The sequence below is a fragment of the Diadema setosum genome, chromosome 6 (genome assembly GCF_964275005.1).
Source record: "Diadema setosum chromosome 6, eeDiaSeto1, whole genome shotgun sequence".
Lineage (NCBI taxonomy): Eukaryota > Metazoa > Echinodermata > Echinoidea > Diadematoida > Diadematidae > Diadema > Diadema setosum.
In genome coordinates this window covers 40,485,893-40,502,969 of record NC_092690.1, presented here as the reverse complement: position 1 = coordinate 40,502,969, position 17,077 = coordinate 40,485,893, and the positions used below count along the sequence as shown (strand labels likewise).

The 17,077-nt window shown below is 37.4% G+C and overlaps 1 protein-coding gene across 1 annotated transcript; it reads right to left on the bottom strand.

Annotated features, from left to right (window-relative positions):
* Window positions 1–5,665: 5,665 nt before the first annotated feature.
* Window positions 5,666–10,225, bottom strand: LOC140230239 (CST complex subunit TEN1-like). The gene is made up of 2 exons (XM_072310419.1): window positions 10,075–10,225; window positions 5,666–8,653 (listed from the first exon to the last, which is right to left on the bottom strand). The coding sequence occupies exons 1-2, from the start codon at window positions 10,221–10,223 to the stop codon at window positions 8,356–8,358; spliced, it is 447 nt and encodes a 148-aa protein (XP_072166520.1). The 5' UTR covers window positions 10,224–10,225; the 3' UTR covers window positions 5,666–8,355.
* Between the last annotated feature and the right edge of the window lie 6,852 nt (window positions 10,226–17,077).

Sequence of the window (17,077 nt, the reverse complement as noted above, 5' to 3'; positions counted from 1 at the left end):
GCAAAACTATTTTTGGTGCAACACTGAGCATTAAATCTATGATGGTCGTAATCCTGATCGAATCTGTAATTACGATTGTTGACTCATAGAGATTAGGCTCACTGAATATAATGCGTTGCTGTAAGAAAGGTGTTCTACCTCTATTGGCATCATCTTTCAAACTTCGATTCAAAGAAAAAAAAATTCTCTGATGACATCAACGTTTTAGACTGTAGATATTCCACTGAAATTGTTTTGTGGTGTTTGGAAATTTACGATTTATTAGTTCTTCCTGTAAAAAGCTTCCCAAAGTAAAGAAAGGAAAACAGGAAGAGTTATCATTGAAATGTTTACCCTGCGATACAGATGGTGGATACAATGGTATTAAATACGCTGTTTGGTTGATGGATGTGGTGTTTTGAATTCCCCATTAAAGTGAGAATTCCCGTTCTAGTTCTGTGTGCCTGTAGAGCCCTGCAGTGCAGTGTGTTCAGATATCTACATTCTATGACATTTAGTCTTGCCTGTCTGTGTATCATATATTTCTGGGGATTGTTAAATAAGAAAAAAAAAATAGATCAGTGAACTTTCATTGTACATGATTTCATTTCATAGCTGTAAAAAGAGCTTGCAGAAGCAGGTGATAGACTTTAATGAATGAAAACTTTTATGATGGTGAAATGCTGACATTTGAAAAGAAGGCAGTTGGATATTGAGCTTTGCAATCCACATTGTACATCATACTCTTGTTACAGCAGCCGTTGACGTTTGCTAGAAAGAAAATATTTTCCTGCCTGTATACCTGCCAGTTAATATGAAAACCTGACGCTAGGATGAATGGAAAAGGAAATAACACTTCTCCCAGTCCACACTTTGAATGACGTCATTGTGATTTTTAGCCCAATTAATTAGAAAATGAAATGAATGAGGGAAGAATTGACGTGGCTAGATATTAGATGGTCCAATATGGCAAGATCCTGTCAACAAGTTGATGTCACAAGTGCGCTAGTCTTGGCAAACTTCCATACTCCATATTTTATGGCATATTCTCGTCAGTGGTGTACTGCGGGTGTTATTTTTCTGCAAGCAGGTGAAGATATATCTCATATTAGCCTTCTGAGCTGTTACATGCATTCTGTATACCAGTAGTGACTGCAGTGATTATAAAGATCTCTCATACATTTGTATATATATCACCTTTCAATTCAATGTGGTGTTTAAAAAAAGGCTTTACTACATTGTATAAATATTGCTACCAATCCCTGGTGGTCCATAAACCAATTGATTGTTCTCCTCTGTTACAGTGTCTTTGTGGATTGTTAATGACGAATGTTCAGCTTACATTCAGGGAGATAGTTTCCTTTTGCTAGCCATTGTGTGAAGGGGCTATATAGACTTTGGGTTACCTGGCATTTGAAATGTCACAACACTAGGGACCAGTCGCATGAAACTTTTACTTGAGAGAAACTGAGGTTGATTTTTCAACATTAGCAGAATTTTTCCCTGTGTTAGAGTCAATTACAGCATCATGCTAACCTGAGTTCTTAGTTCTTACCACTGTTTTTCTCAGGATAAACATTTTATGCAAGAGACCCCAGATAGTGATCAATCAGAAATGGGAAGTAAACAAATAGAATGTGGATCACGTGGCCACTTGTAGACACAACTTCCACAGATCCTGACAAGAAATCAACAATTTAAAGGACAACTTTGTGGGTTTTTTTTTTAAAGACACTGTAGATTTGGATGCAGTAAAGTATGGTGTGAGCTGGGATATTAATTCACTGTGTTAAATGCCACCTTGTTACTAAAAATGTTACAAGCTGAAGTGTTTTTCAAAAAGAGCAAATGTAGCTAGACCATTGAATTCACTGTGAAGAGATATCACTTTTTTCCTCTCAAATGATAAAAACCTTATGATTCTGTCTGAAATATGCCACTTACATGTTACATTGCTTCTGTACCTTGAGTGTTAAATTACCTTGTCTTATCCATCCCAGAAATTAAAAATACAAGATGGGGAGGATACAATGCAAATGATTGCTTAACCCTTTGAGGACATTTGGATTTTGCTGTAACATGCATTTCCTGTAGACATCTGCCCGAGTATACTTGGGACTCCTCCTCAACGGGTTAAAAAAATGAAAAGAAAATGAACACACTGGCTTCTTATAGAGCAGGGGCTCCGTAATATCGAGGGTCCAGATCGATTCCTGAGTGTATTGTTTTGTTTTTAGTTTATCTTGTCAAAGGAGTGAAACAGACATTCATACTAATGCACTGCATCTCAGAAATTGACATTAATTTGCGCCGGCCTGAATAGCCGAGTATTGCTTTGCCTTTAGTTGGTGTTTTTTGGTTTAATCCTAAATGAGTTAAATTGTTTTTCAGTCAAGCAGAATTATTCCAGATTTTATCTCTTTGTCAATTTGTCTTTCTGTGAAGCACAAACATATTTCTCATGTTTTAATCTATGGAGACCCATTGTGCGTCATCAGTGTAAATCATATTTGATATATGCCCCATTGAGAAATATATTTGATAGCAAGCGATATATAAAAGACGTGTATATTATGTGAATATATCGAGTGTCACTGGTATGTTGTAACAGTATCTTACTAGTCATCGTTGTACAGTGTGTTATACTAGCAGTATGTGGTGTCCTAGCCCCTATTTTATGGACTATTGGCTTGCTGTTGAAAAGAGTTGTAAGTGGGTATAGTTCAACCTCTTTTTATATGTTTTAATTGACAAAGAAGCTATACATCTGTGAGAGAAACAACTTACGGTGCGTTCGAGCACTCTCCTAAAGTAAACCGAACCATACCATACTCAGTGGAGTGCTTGATTGCTCTTAAAGTGTACCATACTGAACTGAACCAAGCCAAAAGTGAACCACCTCCCGATGTGCTCTAAAAGGGTTCCAAATGCGCTCCAAGTTGGCATGTGAAGAATGCGCATAGCATGGGCATACATCATAATGCAAACAACTCATTCTCTTTGTTCAGAACAGCCGGAAGTAGCTTAACCCGTGCCGTACGGGAACCTGGTGGCCTGTGTATTAAGTCTATGGGCATTTCAGAATTCAGTATGGAACAGGTTAAGCACCCTGGGTGAATGACCCTGTTGCTAGGAAATGTGTGACCTCCTCTAAAAATAATTCACGAGGAAGTCTTTCTACACAGGGCGCTCAAATGCTCCAAATCTGGCATAGAATGGTTCAGTACACTTTGGTTTGGTTTGCTTTTGACTGCTCAAATGCACCCTTAGAGACTTCATTTAAGATGAATCTTTTTTTTTCCAAGGATTTGACATCTCCGTCACTATCTGATATGATGATTTTTATGACTATCAATATTGCCTTGTTACATTGAAACCAGCAAGGTGCTTTGTTAATGTTAATCTTGTGTCTTAAAAAGTATACATGATCATACTTTCTTCTTATATTGTATATATTTCTGTGATGATATCATATCAAATGTCAGGCTTTAGGCCAGTCAGATAAGGGTTAATATTCCCATGTAAATATTTCGAAAGGCTGCTCATTGCAAAATTTTGTCATGCTTCATATATATTATATATGTCATCCTGTCAAATTACATATTATTTCATGCATTCCAATGGTTAGAATTTGGCATAGGTCATACCAGGACGACAGTCAATTATAAAAACAAATTGATCACAAATAAGATATTCAAAATATGATTTCTTTGGATCTTTTGAGTCATGAGGATAAAAAAGAATGTTCCTTGTATATGTGCCTGTAGTCAGATCTTTGATATGATGTATAAAATATCAAATAGATGTGCACTGCTTAGATTTGTTGACTTAAGGACTTATTTTGTTTGTTGTTGTTTTTTTTTGTGTGTAGGTGCTTAATTATAGCGAGCTTGAGTGTATATAATTTCATTTCCTAGTGTAATAGGGGAAAATGGCTAAAGCAGAGATGCAAATGTCAGCATTCTTTGTAAAACTATTAAAGCGAGTGCCTTTGAGGCAAAAACACACACATACCCAGTACACAAAACTATGCCCTAGGACAGGAATTCGGCACACAACGTAACGAAAATTCAACAGCAGATTAACCTGTTCTGTCCAGGAACCTGGTTGCCTGTGTATTAAAGTCTATGGGCATCTCAAAATTCAGTGTCATGCAAACCCAGACAACGCGATTTGACCAGGGAGGTGGAAAAGATACTGATTTGACTCTATCATAAATACCCTGGGTCTAATTGTTCAGGTACTTAGTAGAAGGAATAATCTTTAGATGTGTACATGCCCTTTTGTCTTGATAAAAGTACTTGTGTTTTCTCTCTAGTAGTGATCATGGTGAAATAAAATGGGATAATTGAACTGTTTGTGACCAAACTGTGCAGTCTGTGGTTTCAGTTTTGAGGAGTGGTTTCTACGACAACAACAGGTGATGTGTGGAAGGATACCATATCATTGGTTTAGGACCAGAGGGGTTTTATCACAATTTTTGGGGCATGGAGTTACTGCTATCATGTTGTATGGTGTCAATATTAAATTATTTTCATTTTCAGTAAGATGTTAAAAATTATAAACCACAATGGCACTATTTTACCGTATATTTGGAACAATGCTTAAATTTACCCACTTTTGATAAAGTGAACTTTTCATTTCATGAAAATTGTTTCCACTTTTGTTTAAGCTCAGTTCTTCCTCTTCTTATTAAGTCTGCTTCCTGCAATAGGCTGAAGATTCTTGCAGACTGTGCTATTTACATTATAATTCAGTTTATTTACAGATATTTACAAGCACATAACAAATTTGACGAAAATAACTAGCCGCTTTGATCAACCGTTAGTCGGTTACGGAATGATCCCACAGATGGCACTGAAACAATTTCAGACAACAGGGAATTCCAGTTCCTTACAGTTCTTGGAAAGAACGAATGGCGATGTGATTCAGTTCTCGATTCAGTTTTCTCATTCTTATAATACGATAGCACCCTTTTGGCTCTCAGCTGACGATATCTTGTTTTCAGATCAAACATCAACGATATCAAAATGTTGTACCCAAGGCATCAATGGTACAGAAACTAAACACTACATGAAAGACTAATGACCAGCATTGTTTGAAACATGGAACTGAGTAGGTCCATGTTTGAAACGTCCAAATACATATAATGTACATGTGGAATGTATGTTTAGGGTAAGGCATAGCATCTGGCAAATACAAAGCAATTCAATATTTTCATCAGGTATGGAAATATTTTGCATAACTATCCAAACAATTTCCAAAAGAAAATTTTTGAGTGAATTCACATACATTGTATTTCCAAACTTGTAAAAAAAATAGCAAGAGATAAAATCAATTAGTTAACAGCTAGTACAATGAAGTAGCATTATTGCTCATGAACATTTATGTATCTTTTAAAAATATTTGTCATTAAGCTTCTGAGTTCTCAACCACAAGTAATTACATCACAAACAAAATGGAGTGAACAGATACAATGCAGTTTTGGTTCAGTTTTTATTTCGAATGGTGAAATTTGCATTAGCATTACGTTCCAATTGTACAATTGACAACACAATACATGTACCACCTTTGAATGAGCACCATAATTTAAGTGTGAGTGTGTGTTTATGTGGTGAGTGTATGAGTGTAGGTCTGTGTTGTGTGTGTGAGTGTGTGATTGTGTTTGTGTTGTGTCAGTGTGTGTGTGTGTGCGTGTGTGTGTGTCTGTGTGTGTTTTGTATGTATTGTATAATCATGTGCATATCCATACGACTGCTTACACAACCAAACCAAAATATGAACAGACGCATATAAACTTGCGAAGCATCAAAATTCAATTCATGGAGAAATTCACCTTCCTCCAAAGAGAAGATTAAACTACAGTAATACAATGGCAAGAAAAGGCATGGCAACCTGTCATTGTGAGCACATTGTTTCAGCTCCTGTATCAAGCACTTAATTACTGATACTGTAGTATGAAATCATGTTCAAGACCATGATTTTGAGTTGCTAAGTTGCCAAGTTGGAAGCACTGGTAGTACTTTTTTTTTCTTTATCTTTCCCTGATTCCCTATGTTTCCTGATTGGATCAATTGCTTTAGGTTGTGGGTGTCTACAAACTTAAAATTCACACCATTGTTTTTTTTTTTTTTTTTGGGGGGGGGGGGGCAAATGAAATGACTGAACATACCCTAATATAAGTACAATGTACATCAGGAGATAATTTCTCAAAACACTCTAACCACATTCTTTACTAGCATTCTATTAGTCTAGCAGCTTCAACGGCATTAAAACCGTAGCATGGCAAGTACTTCACCCAACTAGGAGGCACAGTATAATCTTGCTTTGCACACGTAGTATGCTCAAGCTTGCCTTCCAGTCTCTTGATGAGGGGCGCTACTCCCGCATGGTCAAATCTGTACCTCTTGGACATGTGCTTATCATCTACACATGTCCAGGGGATTTAATCCTCCCCCTACTCAAGCCCCTATCCTGAATAACCATTAGGTACATTGTAGGCCATCATGAGTGTGTTGTCATAGCATATCAAATGATAACTTGTCGCTGTAGTACACATGTACTTTAGAAGTGTATATTTTTACACTAGTAATTTTCCATGCTGGGCTGGGTAGGATAAACTTCGTGTACATTTTATTCCGCGGAATCGAGACTACATTCAATAGTCTTACACATAACACACAAAAATATTAATATGCTTTTATTTTCACTTTAGCTTTTCATGCGAAATGCATGAAAATTTCAACAACGCGAAAATCTCCACTATTACAGTATGTCCTGCGACAAATTTTGACACTCATACTTGACCAGCGTTAACATTTCTATCACCCCAGTGACATTTTGATGTCAATTACACTGCCGATAACAACCTCTCTGGTAGACAGGATTCCAAGTCATTTCACAAAATCTAAAGAAATGTAATTTTTGCAATTTCACTCTAGAATGTACACTGTACTTGCTTCCATTGACATCACTTTGATTATAATCAATAAAGCATTGATGAAACATTGTCAAATGAAATGAATATAACACAGCTGAATCAAATACTTTACTGGATGATGTGTCACAAATACAGTGCACTCCTGTTATAACGAACACGGTTATAGCGAAATTTCGGTTACAGCGAAATAAAAATCTAGGCTGCAACATTAACGGTCAAGAACACTTAACACAAAAATTTGATAAAGAAAACTGCTGGTCCCGAGGACTTCGTTATAACAGGAGTCCACTGTAAACAACACTTCATGAGGGTTCAGACTTCCATAATGTTTGCCAGTCAATGGCAAACAGTACTTTAGAATTTTTCTTTCATAGCTTGACAAAATGCAAACTCAAATGGAATGGGCACACCGTGAGATCAATAGGACTGATCAAAACAATCTTACAAGGCACACTGAGAGGAAAGAAAGCAAGAGGAAGACCTAAGAAGAGATGGGAAGACAACATACGAGACTGGACAGGTCTAAGATTGAGAGAGCTAGGCATAAAGAGAGGCAGAGGAGAGTGTGGGATGGAGGAAACTGGCTGTGAAGTCTTCTGTGGTGCCCAAACTGTCTTCTCGACTACGGGATATGGAAGATTTTAAGTTTGACTAATCAAACAATTGTGTCTCAAGGTCCAATTTAAAACTCTTCCCATTTGTCTAACAGAACAAACAGCATAGAGTACAGTGCAGACGGATTTTGATTGCAGCATTTCCTTTGTGTTCTACGCCAAGAACAACATTCACAAGGTCAGACATGAAACAAGTAGATTATAAACTGAATAATGTACTCTTGCTATAAGAGTTACTCTTGACAATACAAAACTAGTACTGAGCAAATATCTTTGGCTAATTAGGTTTTTAGTACTACTGTCTATTTTTCATTGCATAGGAATGTCAAATGTGCTCTGTCCAACAAGATACTGTACAGGCCATATATTTAGTGAGTCTAAATTTCTCCAAATCGGGACTTCTCAACGATTTCACGAGTGGTAATATTCGCGATCGTGGAGTGCTGTACTGAATGGAGAAATGTATACGTGTGCATCACATTCATATTGGGATCAGAGTCATTATTTTTGTGTGTCTTTAATTTTGCGAACAACACCTGACTCGCGACATTCGCAGAAATAAAAACCTTGCGAAATATTCAGCGTATACAGTACTGTCGACCTCGCTCAAGTCAACCTCGCATAAGTCAAATAATCACCTAAGTTGAAGGTGCTTTCAAGTCCTTTTCTCTTCATATTCTATTGAATTTGATCCATCATAAGTCGAATTTCCTCTAGGTCGCAGATTTTTCTTCAGTCTAAACAGATTCAACTTTATAGGCTGTAAGTACAGTGACTGTGGGAACATGAGAAACGTTCTTTCATTCTGGTCCGAATGCCAAGTCAGGTTCCCAAAGGCTCCGCAGCTTCTCTGGATGCTAGGTACCGCCTCTGTATATCCACAGCATTGTAATACATTGTAGTGTCGATCCCGTCCATGCACCGCACCACGCGTGCCTGCACCACGATGTCTGCGGGAGTCAGTATATCTGAGGGCATCTCACCAATGAACTGGAACAGTGACCCTGCTCTTGCCTGGAATGGCTCAATAAGCCGTGTGCTGACAGTCAGCTGGTGTGTTTGATTTTGTTCAGACGATGTAATAATGGCAAGCTGTTTGACCGGGTCGTACTTTGTAAGTCTAAGATAACATAGGAAAACAAACAAAAAAGAATACATAATTCATTTAAAATCTAAATGTACTTCATTCAAATCCCAAATAACCATGGAGCTTTGAGTCAGAGCTGAAAATATTGAATGACTTGCACTCAGTCAGAATGGGGTGTATGTGGATTTGAATGCAGTAAACTCTGCACAGGCCATATCTATGAGGACTGGAGAATAAGCTTCAACTTAATATTTTTAATACAGTGCACTCCCGTTATAATGAACACGGATATAACAAAATTTCGATTACAACGAAGTAAAAATTCAGGCCACAATATTATCCGCTCTATGTATTTCTACTCTTTATTTGTTTGGTTATAACGAAATTTCGATATAAAAAAAGAAAACTGCCGGTCTCTAGCACTTTGTTATAATGGGAGTCCACTGTACATACAGTGCAATGTGCCACACATTTTACATCTTGGTCCTTTAAATTTCTTGAACTTGTGCAGAGTTGACTGTACTTTGCAACCATTTTGACGACACGCTTCACTGTTCCGAACACTAACAGGCCAAAAGAGAGTAAATTGTTCACTGCATTATAAAAGGCACAGGGATAAAGTTGTTCTCTCAAACTAAGTTGATTTCACTGATGTCATTGTTATTCCAATGTTTTATAGACTATATTCTTGGATCGCATAAACATGTAAAGTCTGTACAGTATAACCACAATTTCTAGGTTTTCGTGAAGTCCATTAAAATGAAACAACCAAATTTCTCCTCTTATATAAATGTAGAAAACGCCCACCAAGGTTCGACCTAGACCTCCCACGCCAAAATTTGACCGCATGCAAAAGCGTAGGTTTTAGCACTTTTACTTAGTTTACAATACATGTAGCCAGTGATCAAATTTTGGACAGTTTAATATGGTCAAATTATGGGCAGCTTGTTTCATATTCCAGAAATTCACATGTGAAATTATTTAATCCACGCAACATCCTACAAAACAACCCCATTCTCAACTTGAATTGAACTTCCCATTCCTGTGCTGTAGCCTAGGAAAGTAGGCTGATACCAGCTGATCGTTATGTGCTAGGCAATATTTTTATCATTTTGTGTGTGTGTGTGTGTGTGTGTTTTAAAGAGGATTGGATATAAAACTTAACCCTCTTTTTGAGTTATCTCCGCATTCAGAGACGTAGATGCTCTGACATCAACAAGCATGATTTGAGCCTATGCTATTAATTGTCTGTGACATGACTTTCACTACATGTACTAAAGCACAATCATACACCCCGTCTCGATAGATGCATGCAGCTGGAAATATCAAGGTTAACTTACACCAGCAGCAGTGCTACACAAGTTTATACGACAGGGACTAAGTAAGAGCTAAAACGCTGTGTACTTTTCTTCACATCACACAAGATTGAGACACAGCACAGTAACTCGACTCACTTTCCCACGACTCTGACTGATTTCCCCTTCATACCAGTTGGCCCGAGGCTGTGAATTTCACTCAAACGAAAAATCTCTCCGTGGGGAGGTAGATGTGACGACATGGTGATGGTTTGCTGTCGATTTTGGTGAGTAGAGGAAGCGTGCATCGGGTACGCGAAACAAGTGCACGCGGCGTCGGCGGCGCGGCTGCGGCGGCAGGCGGGGGGAGGCCGTGAGGTCGTACACATGTCGGATGTATTCCAGAAGGTGGTCGTGATCAAGTAGGAAGTGTACGCACGGGGTGTTATGCAATCGCCAATCAACAGACCACGCCCTGTTACTACCGGTATTACAAGTACGAGATAACTCATCCGGTAGCAAGTTGTACTCTAATAGCTCTCCTTGTTCGGATAACACAAAATGAAGTAGATATGAAATAGATTGGGCCTATATCCACCCACCTATTTATCTTTTATCTATCTATCTATCTATCTATCTATCTATCTATCTATCTATCTATCTATCTATCTATCTATCTATCTATCTATCTATCTATCTATCTATCTATCTATTTATCTATCTATCTATCTATCTAGCTAGCTACGAACCTACCTACCTATATACAGAGACTCCAACCCAAAGCACCTTCTGATCTGGAGATTCTCCCGCCTGAAACCCCTAGCAAACGGGAGACTCCAAGTTGATGTGTGCGAAGCGCGAAATTCCTAGGGTTGTAGATGCTCTCTAAGGCTTATTTCTTCAACATACAATAGCAATAAGTAAGAAATCCGTTCCAACGGGAGACACAGAGCCAGGGCGGGAGAAATTAAATCTCAAACGGGAGAACGGGAGATTTTGCAAAAATGGGTTTTCGGCGGGAGATCTCCCGTCGAAAACGGGAGAGTTGGAGTCTCTGTATATACTCAGGTATTTATCATTATCTATTCTGTCTATCTATTCATCTATCCATCAATTGAAGAGTTTTATCACAAAACAAGCTAACTCCATTCTTGTTCGGTTGAGATATTTGAGATTAAAGCTGCTAAAAAACAAAGAAAATAATATGAAAATGGGATATTTTTAATCATGACTTCTAGAATATTCCTGATATGTCACAAGTGAGTTATTACTGGAAAGGTTTAATTTTGCTCTTATGATGGACTTACTATGAAATGTTTAAAAATGGCACGTAGCTCATTTTGCAATAAAACTCTTCAATTTTTTTATCCCCTCAACATGTGCTTATTGTATTCATTAAGAATTTCATCCATTACAAATGAAGTTTCCCAAACAGATATATATATATATATATATATATATGGATTAAGCAAAAGTGCAGAAAGACTAGTGAAACACTCAGTGAAAGCTTGAAGTAAACCAGACAATAATAATAATAATAATAATGGAGTCTGAAAAACTTATATTGCATGTTTTGGTTCATTCTATTTGACACCCCTCTCAGAGAGAAACTCTAAACAAATCTCAATTCAATGTCATATAGTAGCAGAATGACTAATTGGCCATTGAGAAAAACAAGATACAGTAATTTCACAAGCATTCACATACAATATCTAGGGTAACAAACACTATCCTATAATCTGCTTCTCCAGAGAATATTACCAAGAACCATCTGTTTTGTTTTTCTGTTTAATGATGTTTCAAAGAGGGAGGGTCAATTAATGTCAATGGTTGGAGGAAAATATTAATGTTGAGGCACTTTTCACGGCACCCCCCCCCCCCCCCCATACAGAACTTTGCACCACTTGACCCTTGCAGAACATTGGCTGTGTCTTGGAGATAAAGGTTAAAGGGTGTGTACAGTTTTGGGCGAGGCGAGAATTTAGCTTTTTACGTTTTGCGAGATATTCAGAAACCACTCTATGAGATGTCAAAGAGCGTGCAATTCTAATGGGAATCAAAAGTTCATTTGATGAAAATCGGTTTTGAAATGGCTGAGATATCCATAAACAAGGTGAAACAAAGAGGTCCTAATAAAGTTGGGGCATGTCGCCTTTTAATATTATCACTTTTGGGGATATCTCACCCATTTCAAAACCGATTTTCATCAAATAAACGTTGAATCCTTCTTGAAATTACATGCTCTTTCATATTTCACATGAGGTTTCTCATTATCTCACTTAAGAATGTTCAAAACATGAACCCCACCTCAATCATTACTGTACAGTCCCTTTAAAGACAAACCTGGCGTGACTGTGGCTGGCATTTTATATGATATCTTCCTTCCTGATTCAATTCAAGTCAAGTCAAGTTTGTAAACATTTATTTTCCATATTTTCATGTTGTAAATCACATACATAAAGTTGTACAAGGAAGGCAGAGCCTCAAAAAGCAGAGCTTGTGGTGAGCTGCCTAACAAAAACACACTACATCCCAAACACAAGAAACAACAAAAACACAATATAATAGTAGTTCCCATTAAACAAGCCAATTTGAGCAATCAGAAGAGCATTGATATGATTCAAACAATTTGCATTATATGCCTAAACAGTCAAGTTATCCTCTGTGTGGATGGCTAAAAGAAACATGGAATAAAGTATGTATATTAGATGTGGAGTATTTAACTCTTTATGTGCCAGGGTGGAAACCACCTGTGCGTCACAATATTCTGAGACACGAAGAACGTAGTCATGCTTCGAGAAAATATTGTTTTTCAAATCTATGTATTTTGCATAGATTTCTGTTGAACTGTCGATGCAGTGAGCAAAGTTGTAGAGAAAATGCCAAGCTTTGCATCGGTGTAAACTGTATAAGTAATCTATGATTGCTTTTCTCTCAAATGCCCAGTAGCTATGTTGGGACTTTTGCACACATAACAGTGACAGAAACTTAGAATTTACATGGAAATCTAGAAGGGAACACTGCTTGGTAGTCAATCGCCACATAAAATGCAAGTTATATGTTAAGAGGAATGGAATCGCAAGAAACGTTTTCATTGTACTGTGGCATTTGGCGATTTATCGATCGGTTTGGGTGGGTTTGTGCGTTTGAGCGGAATATGTGAAGTTGGCACATCGTCGACCGAATCGGGCGTGCGAATGTGGCACATAAAGAGTTAAAAAGATTACATATTCAACAACATCTGCATCATTCACCTCAGTGATCCCAAGTTTTCTTACTACCATTCATTCTGCACTAAGAAATCTATCTGCCAGTAGCTACAACACGTACACACATTCAATATGTGTTTTTTTCCAACCACAGAAGGATTAGAAATGATATACAAAGTGAAGTAGCAACATTTACAGCTTTGTGCCATTCATCATATGACACATTTAATTCCTTCTTACCACCATCACATGTCACAAAAATGCAATCTTCAAGTTGAAAGGAAATTTTTAGAACATATCTTTCTGAAAACTGAAAATCAATTACATAAATGGAAAACATGACAACATATGTTTGCACATAGTATGTTGTCTACAATAGACATCATCATCACAGGTGAAGCAATTCTTAAATAAATATCGGATCCAGCTATATGAACTTGAGAGAAAAATGACCTTCCTGATTACAAACACTTTTTAATATACTTGTAGAATATCTAAAAATTTGATACCAGGCAAGCATCTATCCTGCAAAAATAGAAAGTTTGATCAGTCTGATCTTTATTCATGATACTCTTCATTTCAAAGCCAGTCAATGTATATGTGCCGATTGTATTTTAGTGCGATCTAAAGTCATCTAACACTATAACTTTACCACTCTTTCTTTCTTTTGTTTATATAAAATACTTTTAAATACATGTACTACAAATGTCACCGTGCATCACAAAACAAACATAATGTTGCATGTGTTGATTTTGTGTGAGGACTGAAAATAGGTGAAATAGGTCAACCTAGCCAGTTTTAAAGTTTTTAATATTTTCTGAAAGAGCAAATCTTCTTCTGTATCGTGCTAAAGTTTGGGATATCATAAAACAGACAGGAAATTGTGTCTTTTAGCAGTTCTTCCAGGCACATTTTTGTAGAGCACTGTAATAAGGTGTGTCCTAAAGAGTCCTGTTTTCATTTCTTAAAAACCCTTTGAACACTCCTAACTTTAACTTTCAACTCTAATAACTTAAGAAAAGATGATGCTACTGCTTTGAAAGTTGGCAGAAATCATGGACAAAGGGTTTTAATAAAGCATGCCCAATTTCAGATTAATCTGATAATCCCTTCATTGTTGTTGCTCCGATTGTTAACATCCCGTTTTTTGTCACATTCATCGCACAGCTAGCATGGCTTGGTAAAGATTAAGCACTTGAATAGACCCTGTACTTCAGAGCCTCTTTTGTCAGTTCACACTTTTCCAGAGTGTGTGCTTTCTTTCAATATTTAGATAGGTTTAGGAATGTCTATTTGAATTGAGTTATACATCATTTTAAGTCTGCTCTTTCATAATCTGCCCTGAACTAAATTCCATGTTTGGCGACTTTTTGTTGGTTTTGTGGTGCAGGGTCACATGTCATTTTCCTCTTATGTCTGAAGATGTATCAGTAATGACATATCATTTATTATTTTGTCTTTTGAAAAAGAAGGGAAAAATCTGATCATCCTTCCAAACAAGTTGAAAGTGACATGCTGGCTGGTTACTTGCCTACATCAGTGTCAGAGTATAAAACATCATGGTCATACAATCAGGATTACCAGCCCTAAATCCTGAAGGATACCATGCTTAATAACCTACTAAGGACCAGACTGACACAAACATCTTGACGCTGATCCAGTCTTGTTGAAATTTTTAATAGCTAATTTGATTCTTCGTTTCACCATTTTTCATTCACTTACAAATTCCTTTCTTTGTGATTTCCTCTTGAAATTCATTATAACCCTGCATATCTGAGATAATGTTATTTATCAATCCAGTCTTGCTAAGATCTGTACCAAATTTATCGCTTCATTTCATCAGTTTCATTTATATACAAACTCCTTTCTCTGTAATTTCTTATTTAACCCGTTGAGGACAAGTCCTGAGAATACTCGTGTAGGTGTCTACGGGAAATGTGTGTTGTAGTAAAATCAATCCGTCCTCAAAGGGTTAAGCTCAATATTACCGTGCATTTGGTGCATTTGTATGCTGCTAAATAGAAAGGACTTACCCAGTAGGGCTATCTATCATTTTCTTCAAGTAGGTTACTCATCCAAACATTCAACACAATTCTTCAATATTGATTTGCTGTGTCTGTAAAGACTGCCAAAGTGATGATGTCAAAATCTTTTGTTCAAACATGGTTAGCAACCACTACATTCATACATATTTAGGCTATGTGAGGTTGTTTAGAACCAGTTTCCATGGCAATGAGAGGTTATGATGTCACACTTTGTTACTCTTTCATGCCAAAGTTTTCAAACATCAGATCAAAGTCTCATTCAGTGCGAACTAGACTCACTCACTCAACACTCCAACCCCTTTCCACAGATTAATGCTACGTTTACACCATGTTCCTGGTGGCCATGGCCGATCACGTTTCAGGCCATTGTGAACAAAACGGGTCAGATGTTAGACAATGCAGGGAGACAGGATGAGCAGGTGACAGGCCATGATTGCTGCGGATGCCATGTAAGATTTTTGAACTGTCAAAAAACAATTTGCCACGGCAGTCAAGCTGCTGATGAGAAACTTAGCATGCCAGAGTACAACTGGGTGATCACACCAAAATGTGACCGGACATAATAGGCTGGAACAAAACTCAGAGGCGGTCCATAGTGGGACGTGACGGGATGCCTGACCAGATGCCGTGAGAAATGGCATCTGATAGCTACATGTTCACAAGAACAAGGATACCCTCATAACAAAACTAGCATACTGAGGGGGGCGGAGGAGAATATGACACCTGCTAATAGCACACTGCATTCGGCAAACTGGGCTGCCGTGGCCGCCGGGAACATGGTATAAATGTAAGCATTCAGAAAGAGATGTCACTTTCATCCTTCCTCATAATCATCAATTTCAAATGACAACAAAACAAGTACGCAATTAGAGACATAAAATGTGAATTTTCTCTCATTTACACTTATCTGAAGCATGACTGTAACATGGCAATCAAATTGCTCTCACTGGAAACTGAATAATATAACAAAAAGATAATTCATCCTGCTTCAGCACTCAGATTTTGAATTGATTGAATCATCTGAATAAAATGACAGGGAAAATGGTCATTCTAATATTTATGCTTGGCATAGCTTTTAACAAATTTGCAGCCCTTCAACATGCCTTAACCACAGGTTGCAGCTAGTATGCTTGAGTGAATGGCGGATAGAAAAACACTCACTATCTAACTATACCAGATTCTGAGAACAAACACTGTGTTCACAACATATTTTGCAGTTGACTGATACATTTACCAAATTAACGACATGAAAAATATTGCCTCCTGTAACACAGATAAATGTCAGTCATTAGGGAGAAATGGCTAACCATGCTTCTGTAAAAGTGATAATACCTTGCATTCCATTGCCCTGATTCTCTGTAGAGAATTTTACCACTTGCAAAACTGTCTTACAAGTCTACATCCACAAAATGTTTACTGTAAGTGCACAAATTATTTGCAGAGCTTTAATTTTTGCGCATTTTGTGCTATTTTTGGCAAGTGAAAATTTGAAAAACCTGCGAAAATATCTTCACAATTTTCTCTGCACATTTTAAATGGGTTGACAATCATGCAGCGCAAATTCATGAACCCACGAATATGATTTTGAGCTGCCCAGCACGAAAAATGAATTGTGCAAAAATATGGACATTTACACTATGTGGTACAAAGTATGTGAACTACTACCACAAAAGCCTGAAGCACTCAGCAAACGTAGTATGTCCTGAGGCCCCTTTCAAGAAAGTCTTCTGAAACACTTTTTGCTAATAAGATACACTTATGAGAGACTTCAAGAAATGGACTTTACTTCTCTTTGAAAGTCTCTAATAGCTATACATGAGTGACTCTGGCCATGCGGAGATTTATGTAAAGACTTTCATGTAATGACTTCATGAAACGGACCCCTGATTTGGGAATCGGTGAATTCTC

Coding starts and splice junctions, on each gene's coding strand:
- LOC140230239 (XM_072310419.1), bottom strand. CDS start 10,223: ATGCACGCTTCCTCTACTCACCAAAATCGACAGCAAACCATCACCATG. Junction 8,654..10,074: donor TCAGTCAGAGTCGTGGGAAA/GTGAGTCGAGTT, acceptor ATGTTATCTTAG/ACTTACAAAGTACGACCCGG.